Raw genomic sequence first — 12,588 nt, 5'->3', positions numbered from 1 at the left:
ATATATATATATATCATCCTAAGTTTTTCCTTTTAAAATAAAGATAATTGGTAAAGAATTCCTAGATAATTAAGCATTGTTCTATGCAACATTTTCTCATTGCTTTCTATGCAAGTCCCCATCTACGTGGTCTGGAAACGATGTTTAGATTGCCGTGTCCATTTCCAAAATGCTGGGAAACGTTTCCACTTACAAGAAACGGCCAATGGAGGCCGTAGCGGCCTCGGGGCCAAGCGGCGCGACCGCAGAGCGGGCGCTGGCAGCGCTAGAGCTCCTCTGCATGGTCTCGGACGGCGCCGCGGAGGTGCGGAGCCACCCCGCAACAGCACCGACGCTAGTCGGAGCAGTAGAAAAGATGACAGGGAAGGGGCGGGAGTACGCCATCGGAGTGATGGCGGCTAAATATGGCGGTGCGGAGGCGGGATCAGCACCGACGGAGGCGGGAAGAGCGGTGGTAGCGGCGATGCAGGGGGATTGCAGCGCCCGAGCACGGCGGAAGGGGGCGCAGCTGCTGCGTGCGCTGTATGAGAGCGGACGGCTGGTGGAACGGTGAGTGCGACGGAGAAGGGTGCCGCCTACTACTCAAATCCGGTTTTTGCAAGAGTTGCGTTCTTCTATGCAAGAAGAAGACTTAGAAATAACAAAGAAGTTTGGATCCGCAAAAGTATGCTTAGGCAGTTCCTTCACTGAGCACAACAGAATGACGAATAATTTGTTTCATTTCAAATACTTATTACTATTGAAGAGAAGGAAGGAGAAAAACCGAAATCTTCCTACTCGAACAATCAGAAGGGAATTCCATGTATAAGAAAGAGGAAGGAGGAAGAGGTACGAGGGTTAAGAAGCTATAGAATCTGTAGTGCCATAAGAACGGAAGGAATGGAATAGCTGACTAAGAGGATAAAGGAGACGATATAAGTCTCTGAACAGGGGCGAAGAAAGGAGCGTCGGAAGAGTGATGCAGAAGGATTGATTTGCAGCTTTTCTGGTATAGTTCGAGTAGCAGCGAGTGCGAGCTCAAGCTTTGGTGGGTGCGACGGAGAAGACGAAGGGGGTTCTTGTACGTTTCCAAAATCTGAAAACTTCATTATTGTCGTTTCCCGTTTCCGTTTCCGCGTTTCCCGTTTCTCATCTCCAAATTTCCAGATAGCATAGGTCCCCATCGCTTTCTATTGATTTAGAAAACACGATTAATCCAATGATATATTCACAACGTATATCATTCTTAGCCCTTTTTTTCTTTTTAAAAAGAAGATAATGATCGGAAAGTGATTCCAACCAAAGTAGATTTACTGTATAAAAATAATTATAAAGAGGTAATAAACTAACAAAACTACAATTCTCCAAGCTCTCCCAAAAGAAATAAAGAAATTGAAAAAAAAAAAGAGGTAGCAAGTAACTAACATAACTAATTTCCTTGAATAAAAAGGAAAAACTACCACAATACATCTAGGTATATACCTAAGTAACTAATCAAGGTTAGAAAGCATCATCAAATTTTATGGAAAATGTGACCCTTAGTTAATGTGAATTAGCTCTTTTAACCCCTCCACATTGAGGAAATGTCAAAACTTAAACGAATCAAATATTTATTAATAAATTTAATATTCGAGTTGGTAAGAATTTATTTATGTTCATTCAATATATACAAAGTCAATTAGATGAATGAAGTTGATGGCCCGCCGGTATTTTCCCAACAAGATTGTTGTAGGATAAGTTTAAGACAGCTAAAGAAGTTAACGCAGAGATACTCGAAGGGATTCTACTTGACAGATTATTCTTTGAAAGATCAAGTGATTCTAATTGACCCATAAGACCAATCTTCTCTAGTATTTGTCCTGAAAAGTAATTGGAAGATAAGATCCGGAGAAAGAATTGTGAGAAAAGTTCTACCATTCGGTTTGTTGTTTGACAAAGACATATACATAACATTATAGCCAAGCTGCTAGGAATAGATCCGGAGAAAGAATTGTGAGAAAAGTTCAAATATGCATCCGAAAGTTGCATTCTTGGTATCAAGCCTTCAAAGATGTTGTGACTTAAATCAAACGAATGTACATCCTTGAGGCATACTAAAGAGCGCGGCAACATCCCTCTCATATGATTGTGGGAAACATTTAGGTACATGTCCGATAAGCACAAGCTCCAAAACCAATAAGGAAAAGCATCTGATATTCCATCATTTGATATGTCTAGTATTTGTAAACTGGTTTGGTTCCGCAACCATGTAGGAAATCTGGATCCCAAGTCGTAATAAACTCCCGTCACAAATTTATAACAGAAATTTGAACCATTCGATTTTAAAATCAACAGCCAATAGCCAAACCTCTAAACCCGAAAATTTAAACTCTAAAATAAATCACTCATTCAATCTACGACCTAGATTTAATCTTAACTTTAAAATTGAACAATACATATTTCCATCACAAATTTATGACAAGAATTTATTATGATAAACAATTTTTTTTAATAAATATAATAATTATTAAAAAAAACTGCTTATCACAATAGACTTCCGTCACAAATTTATGACAAGAATTTGTACCATTCAATTTTAAAATTAAGATTAAATCTAAATCGTAAATTGAATGAATAATTTACTTTAAAAATTAAGGTTTAGAATTTAAATTTTAAATTTAAGATTTAAAATTTAACGTTCAATTTTAAAATCAAACAATCCAAATTTTCATTACAAACTTATGTCAAAAATCTATTACAACAAAAATCCCAATTATAATTGTTAATTCCATAAATTACATTAATTTTTTTAAAAACACATCTTTTATTTTTTTTTAAATTACAACCGTACGTGCAACGATTATTCTTTTTTTTCTTTCATTTTCTTTAAATTTTTTAATCTACCACTATAAACCTTTACATTTTTATTTAAATTATAACAAATTTATACTAATATCGTTATAAAATTCAATTTTTTTAAAGTAAAATATGCTTTAGACGATAAAAGAAATAATACGCACAAATTTTAATCTTTACCAAAATGGAAAGAAAATCACTCTCAAAATATTGGTTGCCTTTTAATGATCACCAAAATCGACTCTTAATGAACAATTTCTACTCAATTTTTTGATGAACATAACTAATTAAAATTTAAATCTAAATCATTTGACTCCAAACAACTCAAACCAAACAAGCAAAAATCATTTATATTTTCTAACACCATTCTATGCTCATAATATACAACCACCATGGTCTATGCTCATTTGTGAATTGTTTTTTTTTCAAGCTTTTTACAGAATAATGTTCCTTCAACCTTCTGCATATGAATTTTGCAAACTCACAAGGTAGAATTGTCTGCTTATTCAATTTGTTGACAAGAACTAAGGCTTGCTAATCAAAACTAAACATTCTCTCATGTAAAAAACGAATCAGGTATTTAGAACTCAAAATCAAAATTTGAGCAACAAAGATTGGCCTCAAAGATTGGCATTACAAATCAATTAATCATTAGATTAAAACAGAAGTTAAAAAGAAAGAAAGACTGTTGGTTATGAAACCAAGTTTATCAAAACTGAGTTTGATCTGCCATCTAGCAGGGGAGGCATCTAGCAGCTTAGAAACGCATCGATCTAGGGTTCTTGATTATTTAGTCGAACTCATAACTACATTTTGAATTTTCTGCCCAGTTCTACATAAAATTCTTAGAAAATAATAAAGAGACAAGGCAAAACTAAAGAAAAGGTCATCAGATAGGAGCGAAAGACAATTTCAATAATCATTGCACCATGAGATGGTGAAGATCATTTGAACTATGCGATCATCACGCGACCTCTCTGAATCGAAAGAACAATTTCAATAACGAATGCACCATAAATGACTACAATACAAAACAAAAATAGTTAAATCACAACATAAAAGTCTCAGAAGGAAGGCAGTAGTGTTTGCATAATCACAAAATCTCAGAAACGAGAAAGCATCCACAATCCTCATCATAGACTCCATCAAAATTAATTTGTTAACCAAAAAGTAAGAGAAAAAAGACTGGCCTCATAGAGAAGATTAGATCTGTTCGACATGGGAAAGCCTTCAGACATATGCTTGTCATTGATAATCAATTAATCATTGGCCAAACAAAATGTTGAAAAATAAATAAAAACTAAGAGAACTTGAAGACAATGTCGGAGGAGGCGGACTCAGAGTATGGGTGGTGATATATCAGGATGGTCGTCAAGGCGGCGACGAGCGCCGCCGTTCCGACGAACGAGACCTTGACAAATAAGTCGTCATCGCCCTCCTCAATAAACCATGAAAACAATCTCAAAAGAAATGGAATACCAAACCGACGAGGGTTACCTTCGAACGGAAGGAGATCGACAGATCGAAAGCCGCCGAAGAGAAGAACTTGTTAGATGAGTCTCTCTCTCTGCATCGCGTGGATTTATATAGAGAAGATTCTAGGGTTTTGTAGCTTGGGGACGGCTTTGCTGTTTGGCGGAGGCCACATCTTGACCGTCCGATTACATAGCGAAATCACGACGGCTCAAAATTTACAGGGATAAGTACGCGATGAATTGGTTCATGAAAAATATTTTAATTAAAATTAAAGAAATTATATCTAATTTCTTTTTTATTATTAAATTAAAATTTACACTGATAACTATTTATCGCCAAATTAATTTAATTTATTTTCTTTTATTGACCAAGTATAGATCTGAAAATGTTTTTTATTTATTTATTTTTTCAATTATTGCCATTTTAAAAAAATAGATATAACTCTGATATCATATTAAAATGCAAGAAAGAATTAAAAATTAATCCAACGCAATTTAAGTTTTTTTAGAATAATCTCTTTCTTTTAATATCAATAACCTAAACAATAAGAAGAAAAAATTAAAATCAAACTACTCAGCATATGACAATTCATTCATAGGGCAACACCAGTCCTGGATCAAATTTGATCAAAGCAACTGAAAATTAATCAAACTCAGGTCGACCAGATTGGTCGACTCCAAATTTTCTTGTGCTTGATTACAACAAAAAAAAAAAACTGATTTTTTACACTGTGGTGCTGCAACCAATCTTTAAACCAAGAACACAACATAAATGAATCATAAACCTCTGAATGGAAACCCTTTTTTCTGGAAGAATCTTCATCTTAATCTGAAGTCGATATGAGGAAGCAAAGAGTCATATACTTGATTTACATTATTTGCTTGCTCGTGCTTTAGATCTTTGGTTCCGTCAGCTGTCGCGGATCAAATTGGTAGGCTCACTCAAAACATACTTGGGCAGTTCATACTTTGCGCCTGTAAAATTTCCATTGAATATGCCATGAGTGAAACGACAATCGATTTTAGTACAGGAGACAGTTCTAACCTCGTTCATCATAGCACACTGTCATATCAGCATTCGAAATTATGATTCCTGCGCTGTCCACAATTGTTTGTGCAAGGCTTAAATCAGCTTCAGCTGCTGCTCGGAGTGCATCCCAGATCTCTGGGATATTTATTATCAATATGCTTCAACGGTTTCAGGCAATTCATGGTAGATTTAGAAAACAAGAAGCATATACTAAGCTCAGTTCACATTGATGGCACCAAAATCTGATTAGGTTTGTTGATCTAGGGTCGCGGCCATGGATGTCTGCTTGATAATTTTTTAAAATTTTTAATCTCTCTACAGGGTATTCATTTTTGTTTCGTCTAGTATAATTTGCTTATGAGATTTTTTGGGTTCATGTGAGAAGATGAATATAGATAGTATCTACATTCCAACTTGAAAGGAGTGATAAATTATTGCTAGGCAATATTCTATTTCGTTTCTACAGATTGTACAGAACACTTAGCTCGTCTATAAGTTTGTTGTAAATAATTTAATAATAATAGATCATAAGTTCTTTATGGACTATTATGAATATGAATGACAAAGGTGAATTTGATATTCACGTTGACTTAGTATGTCCACATGTATCTATACTTTTAAAGTCGGTTTAATAAATAACTTGAGAATTTAGATTTTATTTATGAATTTAATTAAACCATTTTTATATTGTATTAAATACATGAATATTATACCTTGTTCAATTATTAGTTAGCTACCAACCGTCAACAAAAATGTGACAGTTTTGGGATCTATATAGGGTCCAGTCAGTAACAAGTCGACAACAATAATCAATCTTTTATTCCACTAAATGGAGTCGCCTATATGTATCCTAGTAACAAATCAAAAAAAGGAAAATCAAACAAACAAACAAAACAAAAACAAACACAGAGCAAAACAAAGAAAGAGATGAAATGAGAATGATAATAGGGAGAAATGTGAAAAAAATTGAGCAATGTAGATCTAAATAGTGAGATCTCCTTGTATGTATCATTTTGCTAAAGCTGTAGATGGGCAGTTTTGAGATCCTTCCAATCTAAAAAAATATATAGTCATGTTCATTTTGTTTTAATTCGTCGCTGAAAAAGAAAAGAAACCTAGAAATGGATATTGGAATTAAACTAATGCATTGATGCGCGTTCCCATAAATTCTGATTGAGATATTAGGAATGCTTACTTTCTTTTAATGCAAAGAACATACTTGACTTTGAGCATGTTAAAGGAAAGGAAGTTAAGGCTTAGGTGGTAACTAGAAGACTAAACATATGGTGAATTAGCAAATTAAGCTAGTGAAGAGGATGCCTAATTTCGTATAGCTAGAGCACCTACATTAGCTAAGAGCTATCACTCAGTCTACAAACCAGTTATTCATATTTTAGCACCTTGGTTTACTGACTATTCCAATGTACGTCTCTTCTTTCTACGAAGCACAACTCTGTAAAACCTAACTGTAAGTGAATGATCTTGTGTTTTTTTTTCATATTATTGAAGCAAAAATATTCAGCAATCTGCACTTAGTAAATAAATGAAAGAACCTACGACATAAGAGTCCAAAATGTGGTGCTTCCTATCCATTTCATTGTTGAAATCAACTTCGCTTATTTATTTGTATAGTGTTTCATTTCAAAATGGCCTCTTGACACAAGGGGGGAAAATCCTCTGTGAAATATCTCATGCTCTGAAAGAGATAGCCATCAGCATTCATGTTGCAACCTCTTTGAGATTGATCTGCTGTGTGTGAGTCATATTGCAAGGGATCAATCATTTTAGTTATCACAGGATAAATACCAAATCAAGAAGTGGTTTCAAGACGAGTGGAAATGCATACTTCAATGTGCTTTCAGTATAATGCATGTTGTTAGTTTTATCCAAATATATGCATCTTTTGTGGAATGGCATTAAATTTATCATGCAATAAAAGATTAGATGATGTCTATTCAGGATAGTTTCAGCAGCAGATACGGGCACCCAACCATCACTGATTTTGGTTTTAATAAATAAAGCAGTGCGAAATTTCAGAGAGAAACATGCATAAATTCAGAAACTACATTCAAACATAATTCAAACAAAATTTCATGACAAAAGGTTAAAACTATCAATAGATAAATAAGGGTAAAAGTTGCAATCATTAGACAAGCACCTCTTTGGCCACCATAGTGAGGGGCAGTGTCCCAAAACTCTTCACGTATCTGCTTAAGTTGTTCCACAGTTATGGAATGAGGATGCTTCCAGGGCTTTGGTTTTTGCAGTTTCTTAGTAGTCTCTGGAAGCAATTGAACGTTCATCAGTTTTTTTTACGCATATCTTGCAGAATAAATTTCACAACATATTGACAAAGCTCCACTATGGCTGTCTTTAAAATGCGATTGAGTAGCCAAAAAAAAAACTTGGAATTTCATGAAACAACTTGCAAGTTTCAGTGGATGTATATAAATTAAATGTTAGCATCTAAGGTGGATTACAATGTTAAATTTCTCATTTATTACAATGACAAGGTTGAACAGCTTAAGATGTAGTAGTGGATTCTTTAATGCCTTTCATTTAGATCATTTACTTCTAAATATAAAATTGCATATTTAATTTAATCTTTTTTTACTATACTGTAATGATAATCAACATGCTTCAGCATGTGCTAAAGCATGCAAAATTTGAATTGTATCACTTATGTTTCAAATGTGTTGGTCAATGTCATATGACATTTCAAACCAGGAATCGAGCGATGTAAATAGTGATCCTTTTGTCCTAATATAAATATTTTTCCTGAATATTTCCTATTACAATCCACAATCCGTAAGTGTTATATGATTGCCCATTGCCATTGCATTCATATTTCTCATAGCACAGAGCAAATTTGTTTGAATTTCCTCATTTGGATGGGTAAACGTTGTCCATCTTTCAGACACCATAAACAAAGTTGTAAGTGAAGTTACTAAATTCTCAAGATCGAACTTGAACAAATATTAACCTCCAACTCAAATCAGAAGAAATTTTTTGGCAAAAACTCAAAATATCATGTTCAAACCATCCTCCAGCACAAAGCAAACATTTCATTGGATCTAATAATCACTATTCTCGAGAGAAAAGAAGGGTTTTACAAGACCAAAACTGTTGCTGAAATCTAAAATAAATTAATTAGCTATCCTGCTACAATGATATAAATAATTTGAATGGGATATATTATCACGTTTTTATTTCTACCTTCAATTCCTATAATGGGATTGCTATCTTTGGTGTCCACCTGTACTTATTTCATCAAGTGAACACTGGAACAGGTTTTTTTCCAACAAATCTTTTAAAACCTTGAGCGATTTAGGGGCTTATGGAAATAGTTATAGCATCTACTTCGTTCCTGAAATCCCCTTCAAAGGGAGAAGCTGTGCGATACGAAAGAACATGAAAGGCTTGGGAAGCATACTACCCTCCTCACAATCGTCCCCGCAAAGGCGAAGCTGATCATATTCTTGAAGAGTTTCCACCTAACTGATACTAAGCGATGGAAAATACACACTAGCAACATCGTGATTATCGAGTTTTATTAATCTATTGGCAATTTGTTACTTAAGTTGTAATATTGGTTGTTCATTCTTCAACTTCATTATCACGTACATATCGTTCAAAAGATGTAGCAACGCTGATCCAATAAGAACAACTCTCGATTCCAAATCCTACCGCCAAACAAGAGAACAGCAGCAATTCGACGAGAGTGCCAATTTTGCGCAAAATAGAAGCAATCAAACGTAGAAAAAGTTCTAATTCGAGAACACGCTTGCAGATGTTAAATCCTCGATAAGTAAAACCGGAAAATTTTGATTAAACTCACCTTCTCCTCCTTTAACCGGAGTGGATCCAGCGCAGCCCATCCTCGTGCGACGTCGTGCCAATCGAACCGATTCCGATCGGGAAACTCCGCCAAAAGAGAATTGGGAGGAGGAAGCGGAGATCGATCTCGAAAGGAAAAGAAGAATTAAAGGGAGTTTCGTTCCCATTGGACCGCTTTATATCATTTGGAGGTGCGAGGGTTTGGCATTCACTGAGCAAATATATTATTATTATTATTATTATTATTATTATTATTATTATTTTATTATTATTATATATTTGGATGAAATATTTTTTTTAATTCAACTTAATTAAAAATATATTTAAAAATTAAATCAAAAAGTATTTTATCAAGCTACTAAAAAAATTAAGTTTAATCAAAAACACTTATTAAAAATATTATAAAATTATAATTATACTAACTATTAATTAGTTATTAAAAAAATTTAAATTTAAATTTTTTTCTCTTATAACATAATAAATCAAACCGTTACATTCTAAAAAATCATTACGTGTGTTATTATTTTAAAAATGCTTACTGTCAAAATACTTATGTTCTATTAACGTTCATAATCTTTACGTTTAAACTAATTTATAATTAAGATTACACCCTTAAATTTTAAAATTTCTAACATTTTAAAATTAAGAAACTCATATTATAATTTGTGTTGAAATTAGAAACCTTAAAAAAATTGGCCATGAGAATAAATCTGAAAAGGTGCATGTCTTATTTTACTAAAAAAAATTTTTACAGTATATCATAGTTAAAATTTAAATTATAAATATTTAAGTAAATCATTTAGCATATCTTATAGGATACACTTGCTAAGTATAATTAAATTGTTTACTATAGAATAGACTTATTGACAGGGGCGGCTCAAGCCTATGGGGGACCCTAGGCGATTTTTTTAAATAATTGTTATTATTTTAAAAAATTTTCTCACACCCTTTTTTATTCGGATTTGAGACCAACAATGGTGGATTAAAAAATTTTTTAAAATAAATTAAAATATAAATTTTAAAAATTAATTTTAAAAATTTTCTTTAGGGTGCTCGATGACGAGCCGACGAGGTCTAGCGAAGGGGCATTAATTTTGTGTGCTTTCTTTATCTTCCACATCTTAAAAAATAAGCCCTCAAGACTTCCAACTTTCTAAAAATTTTTCACCCTAAAGAAACACATACATTAATCATTAATCAGATATTTTAATTTTCATCCTAAAAAATTATTTAATGGGTAGAAGAAAGATCAATTTATAATATTTTATTTACATATTCTATCAATATATATTTATTTCTTAATTCAATTTGTTCATGAACATGAAAATTTTCATTCCATTTTTTAATCAGAATTATCTCGATCAAATTAAATGAAGTAATTAGTCTGATTGTTTAATCATCAAAAGATGTCAGCAATTTAATGATAAAATAAATCATAATAATATATATAAGTCATTTGATAAAATAATAAAGATCATTTAATAAAAAAATCATTGCTCACCGGCAAAGGCGAGAAGGCCGAAGGGTTAGGGCGCGAAGGCGAAGGCGTAGGCCGTAGGCGCGAAGGCGAAGGGCGCACAGGGCTGACCGAAGGCAAAGGCACAGGGTCGGCACTCGGCCAAAGGTGAAGGCGCACTGGCGCAAGGTCAGGGCCGTTGGGACTCGGGCGAAGGGTGCACAGGGTCGGGCGAAGCTGCGAAGCCGCGAATGTGCAGGGCCGGCCGGCCGGGCGAAGGGTGCGCAGGGCCGGGTGAAGGCAAAGGCGACGGCGCAGGGCCGCGAGAAGGGCTCGCGCCTCGCAGGGCTGGGCGAAGGCGCAGCCGCAGGGCGGGGCGAAGGCGAACGGCGACTTGGAAATTTCGGTTCAAATCGGGGATTCAGATTTCAGAGCGGAATGAAGGTGAACGATTTTTAGTGTTTTCTGGGCGTTTTAAGGAGTTTTCGGAACTCTAATTGATTAAATCGATTAATAAATTTAATTTAATAATTTTTATTTTTTAATATATATATTAATATATTGAAAGATGGGCCCTAATTAAAATGGGGCCCTAGTGGCCTATGCCTAGAGGCCGGCCCTGCTTATTGAAATGGGTAAAAATTAAATCTGGACAAAGTCGAAGTAATGTCCTCTTCCGTAATAACCAATTGTAGTTTTCTGATTTACTTCTTCTTAAATAGTTATGGAATCGATCATGTGGGACCGTTGAGAATTACGGATTTTACTTTTTGTTGAAATAGAGCACACATAATTTTTTTATGAATCAATATTAGAAATATTTTACTTAGCACGGTGTCAATTTTAGAGTTAAGATAGGTTGTGCGTCTTTTTGTGCGTGCAACATCTTGAGTATATGTCGGAATGAGTCGAAACGTCCAGAAGTAATCCAAGCACTCCACGTACTTAGTCGCGGACGGATGTTGTGCATAAGACAATGCGCAAGCTAATAGTACTATAATCATAATTGTTTACAAATCATTAGGCATTTAAATTATGAAATATGATGAATTTTTAAAAGTTCTTGCGGCGTAACTCAAGTGAAATTTATTAACGGGACTATTTAAAAAATATATAATATAAAAAGAGCACTCCTAATTATTTTATATTATTATTTTAAAATAATTTTAATTAAAATTATTCAAAGTCATAATATATTGACCTGGGAGATATATTGTTCTAAGGAAATGATAAACTTTGGTTAGAATTATATTATATTTTTAATGAAATTGTGATTAAAATTGACTCCACCTTAAAAATATGTCTATAAAAATCAAAAGAGCATCTCAAATTTTACAAATAATTCTAACTACGTCTCTTTTTCCCTTCTTATGTGTAGGATAGAATTCGCCACTCTAGTTATTCTACACAGTTGTTCTCATGACCATTTGTGAAAAGATAAATCGAGAAGCTGCAGTTGACCACAACAAAGAAGGGTATTATCTCGGCTTTATCGAGATTCAAACCTTTACTCTCTTCTGTAACTCTACTCCATTATAACCAACTCAGTTATGTCCCGAGGACAAAACAAGCAAAAAGACACCCTTCAATGATTTTATCTCGAAATTATTCTTTGATCCAACACTGTTGTAGTAGCTAAGCAGTTATTGTAGCAGCTAAGCAGCTACCGAGTAATTGTTACAACATGTAAAAGTTACTCAGTAGCTGCTACAAATGTGTTTAGGATAAATTTAGAGTTTATGATTTCAAGTTTACATCATGTCAAAGCTATCAAGTAGTTTCTATTAGGTATAGAAATTATCCTGTCATTGTTATAATATGTTTATGATAAATTTAGAATTTAAGATTTAGGATTACACAGTGTAAAAGTTACCGAGTAACTGCTACAATATGTAGAAGTTACCCAATAGTTATTACAACATGTAGAAGTTACTTAATAATTATTACAATATATAAAATTTACTCAGTAGCGTTGT

At 33.9% G+C, this 12,588-nt stretch overlaps 2 protein-coding genes and 3 non-coding genes across 5 annotated transcripts; 1 reads left to right on the top strand and 4 right to left on the bottom strand.

Moving 5' to 3' along the window:
* The first annotated feature begins 205 nt into the window (after nt 1–205).
* On the top strand, nt 206–553 carry LOC141832491 (U-box domain-containing protein 25-like). The gene has a single exon (XM_074719994.1). The coding sequence runs from the start codon at nt 206–208 to the stop codon at nt 551–553; it is 348 nt and encodes a 115-aa protein (XP_074576095.1).
* A 3,142-nt stretch (nt 554–3,695) lies between these two features.
* LOC141832689 (small nucleolar RNA snR60/Z15/Z230/Z193/J17) lies at nt 3,696–3,791 on the bottom strand. The gene has a single exon (XR_012602127.1). It is a non-coding gene; the product is annotated as a small nucleolar RNA snR60/Z15/Z230/Z193/J17 (small nucleolar RNA).
* An 83-nt stretch (nt 3,792–3,874) lies between these two features.
* LOC141832693 (small nucleolar RNA U83) lies at nt 3,875–3,956 on the bottom strand. The gene has a single exon (XR_012602131.1). It is a non-coding gene; the product is annotated as a small nucleolar RNA U83 (small nucleolar RNA).
* A 191-nt stretch (nt 3,957–4,147) lies between these two features.
* On the bottom strand, nt 4,148–4,250 carry LOC141832690 (small nucleolar RNA Z43). Its single transcript, XR_012602128.1, has one exon. It is a non-coding gene; the product is annotated as a small nucleolar RNA Z43 (small nucleolar RNA).
* Nucleotides 4,251–4,911: 661 nt separating this feature from the next.
* LOC141832239 (uncharacterized) lies at nt 4,912–9,284 on the bottom strand. Its single transcript, XM_074719732.1, has 4 exons — nt 9,158–9,284; nt 7,478–7,600; nt 5,335–5,454; nt 4,912–5,264 (listed from the first exon to the last, which is right to left on the bottom strand). Exons 1-4 carry the CDS (start codon nt 9,195–9,197, stop codon nt 5,200–5,202), a joined length of 348 nt encoding a protein of 115 aa, XP_074575833.1. The 5' UTR covers nt 9,198–9,284; the 3' UTR covers nt 4,912–5,199.
* Nucleotides 9,285–12,588: the final 3,304 nt, after the last annotated feature.

The sequence above is a fragment of the Curcuma longa genome, chromosome 7 (assembly GCF_044706935.1).
Source record: "Curcuma longa cultivar G26 ecotype Majalengka, Jawa Barat chromosome 7, ITB_CL_G26_1.1, whole genome shotgun sequence".
NCBI lineage: Eukaryota > Viridiplantae > Streptophyta > Magnoliopsida > Zingiberales > Zingiberaceae > Curcuma > Curcuma longa.
This window is presented reverse-complemented; position numbering and strand designations above follow the sequence as displayed.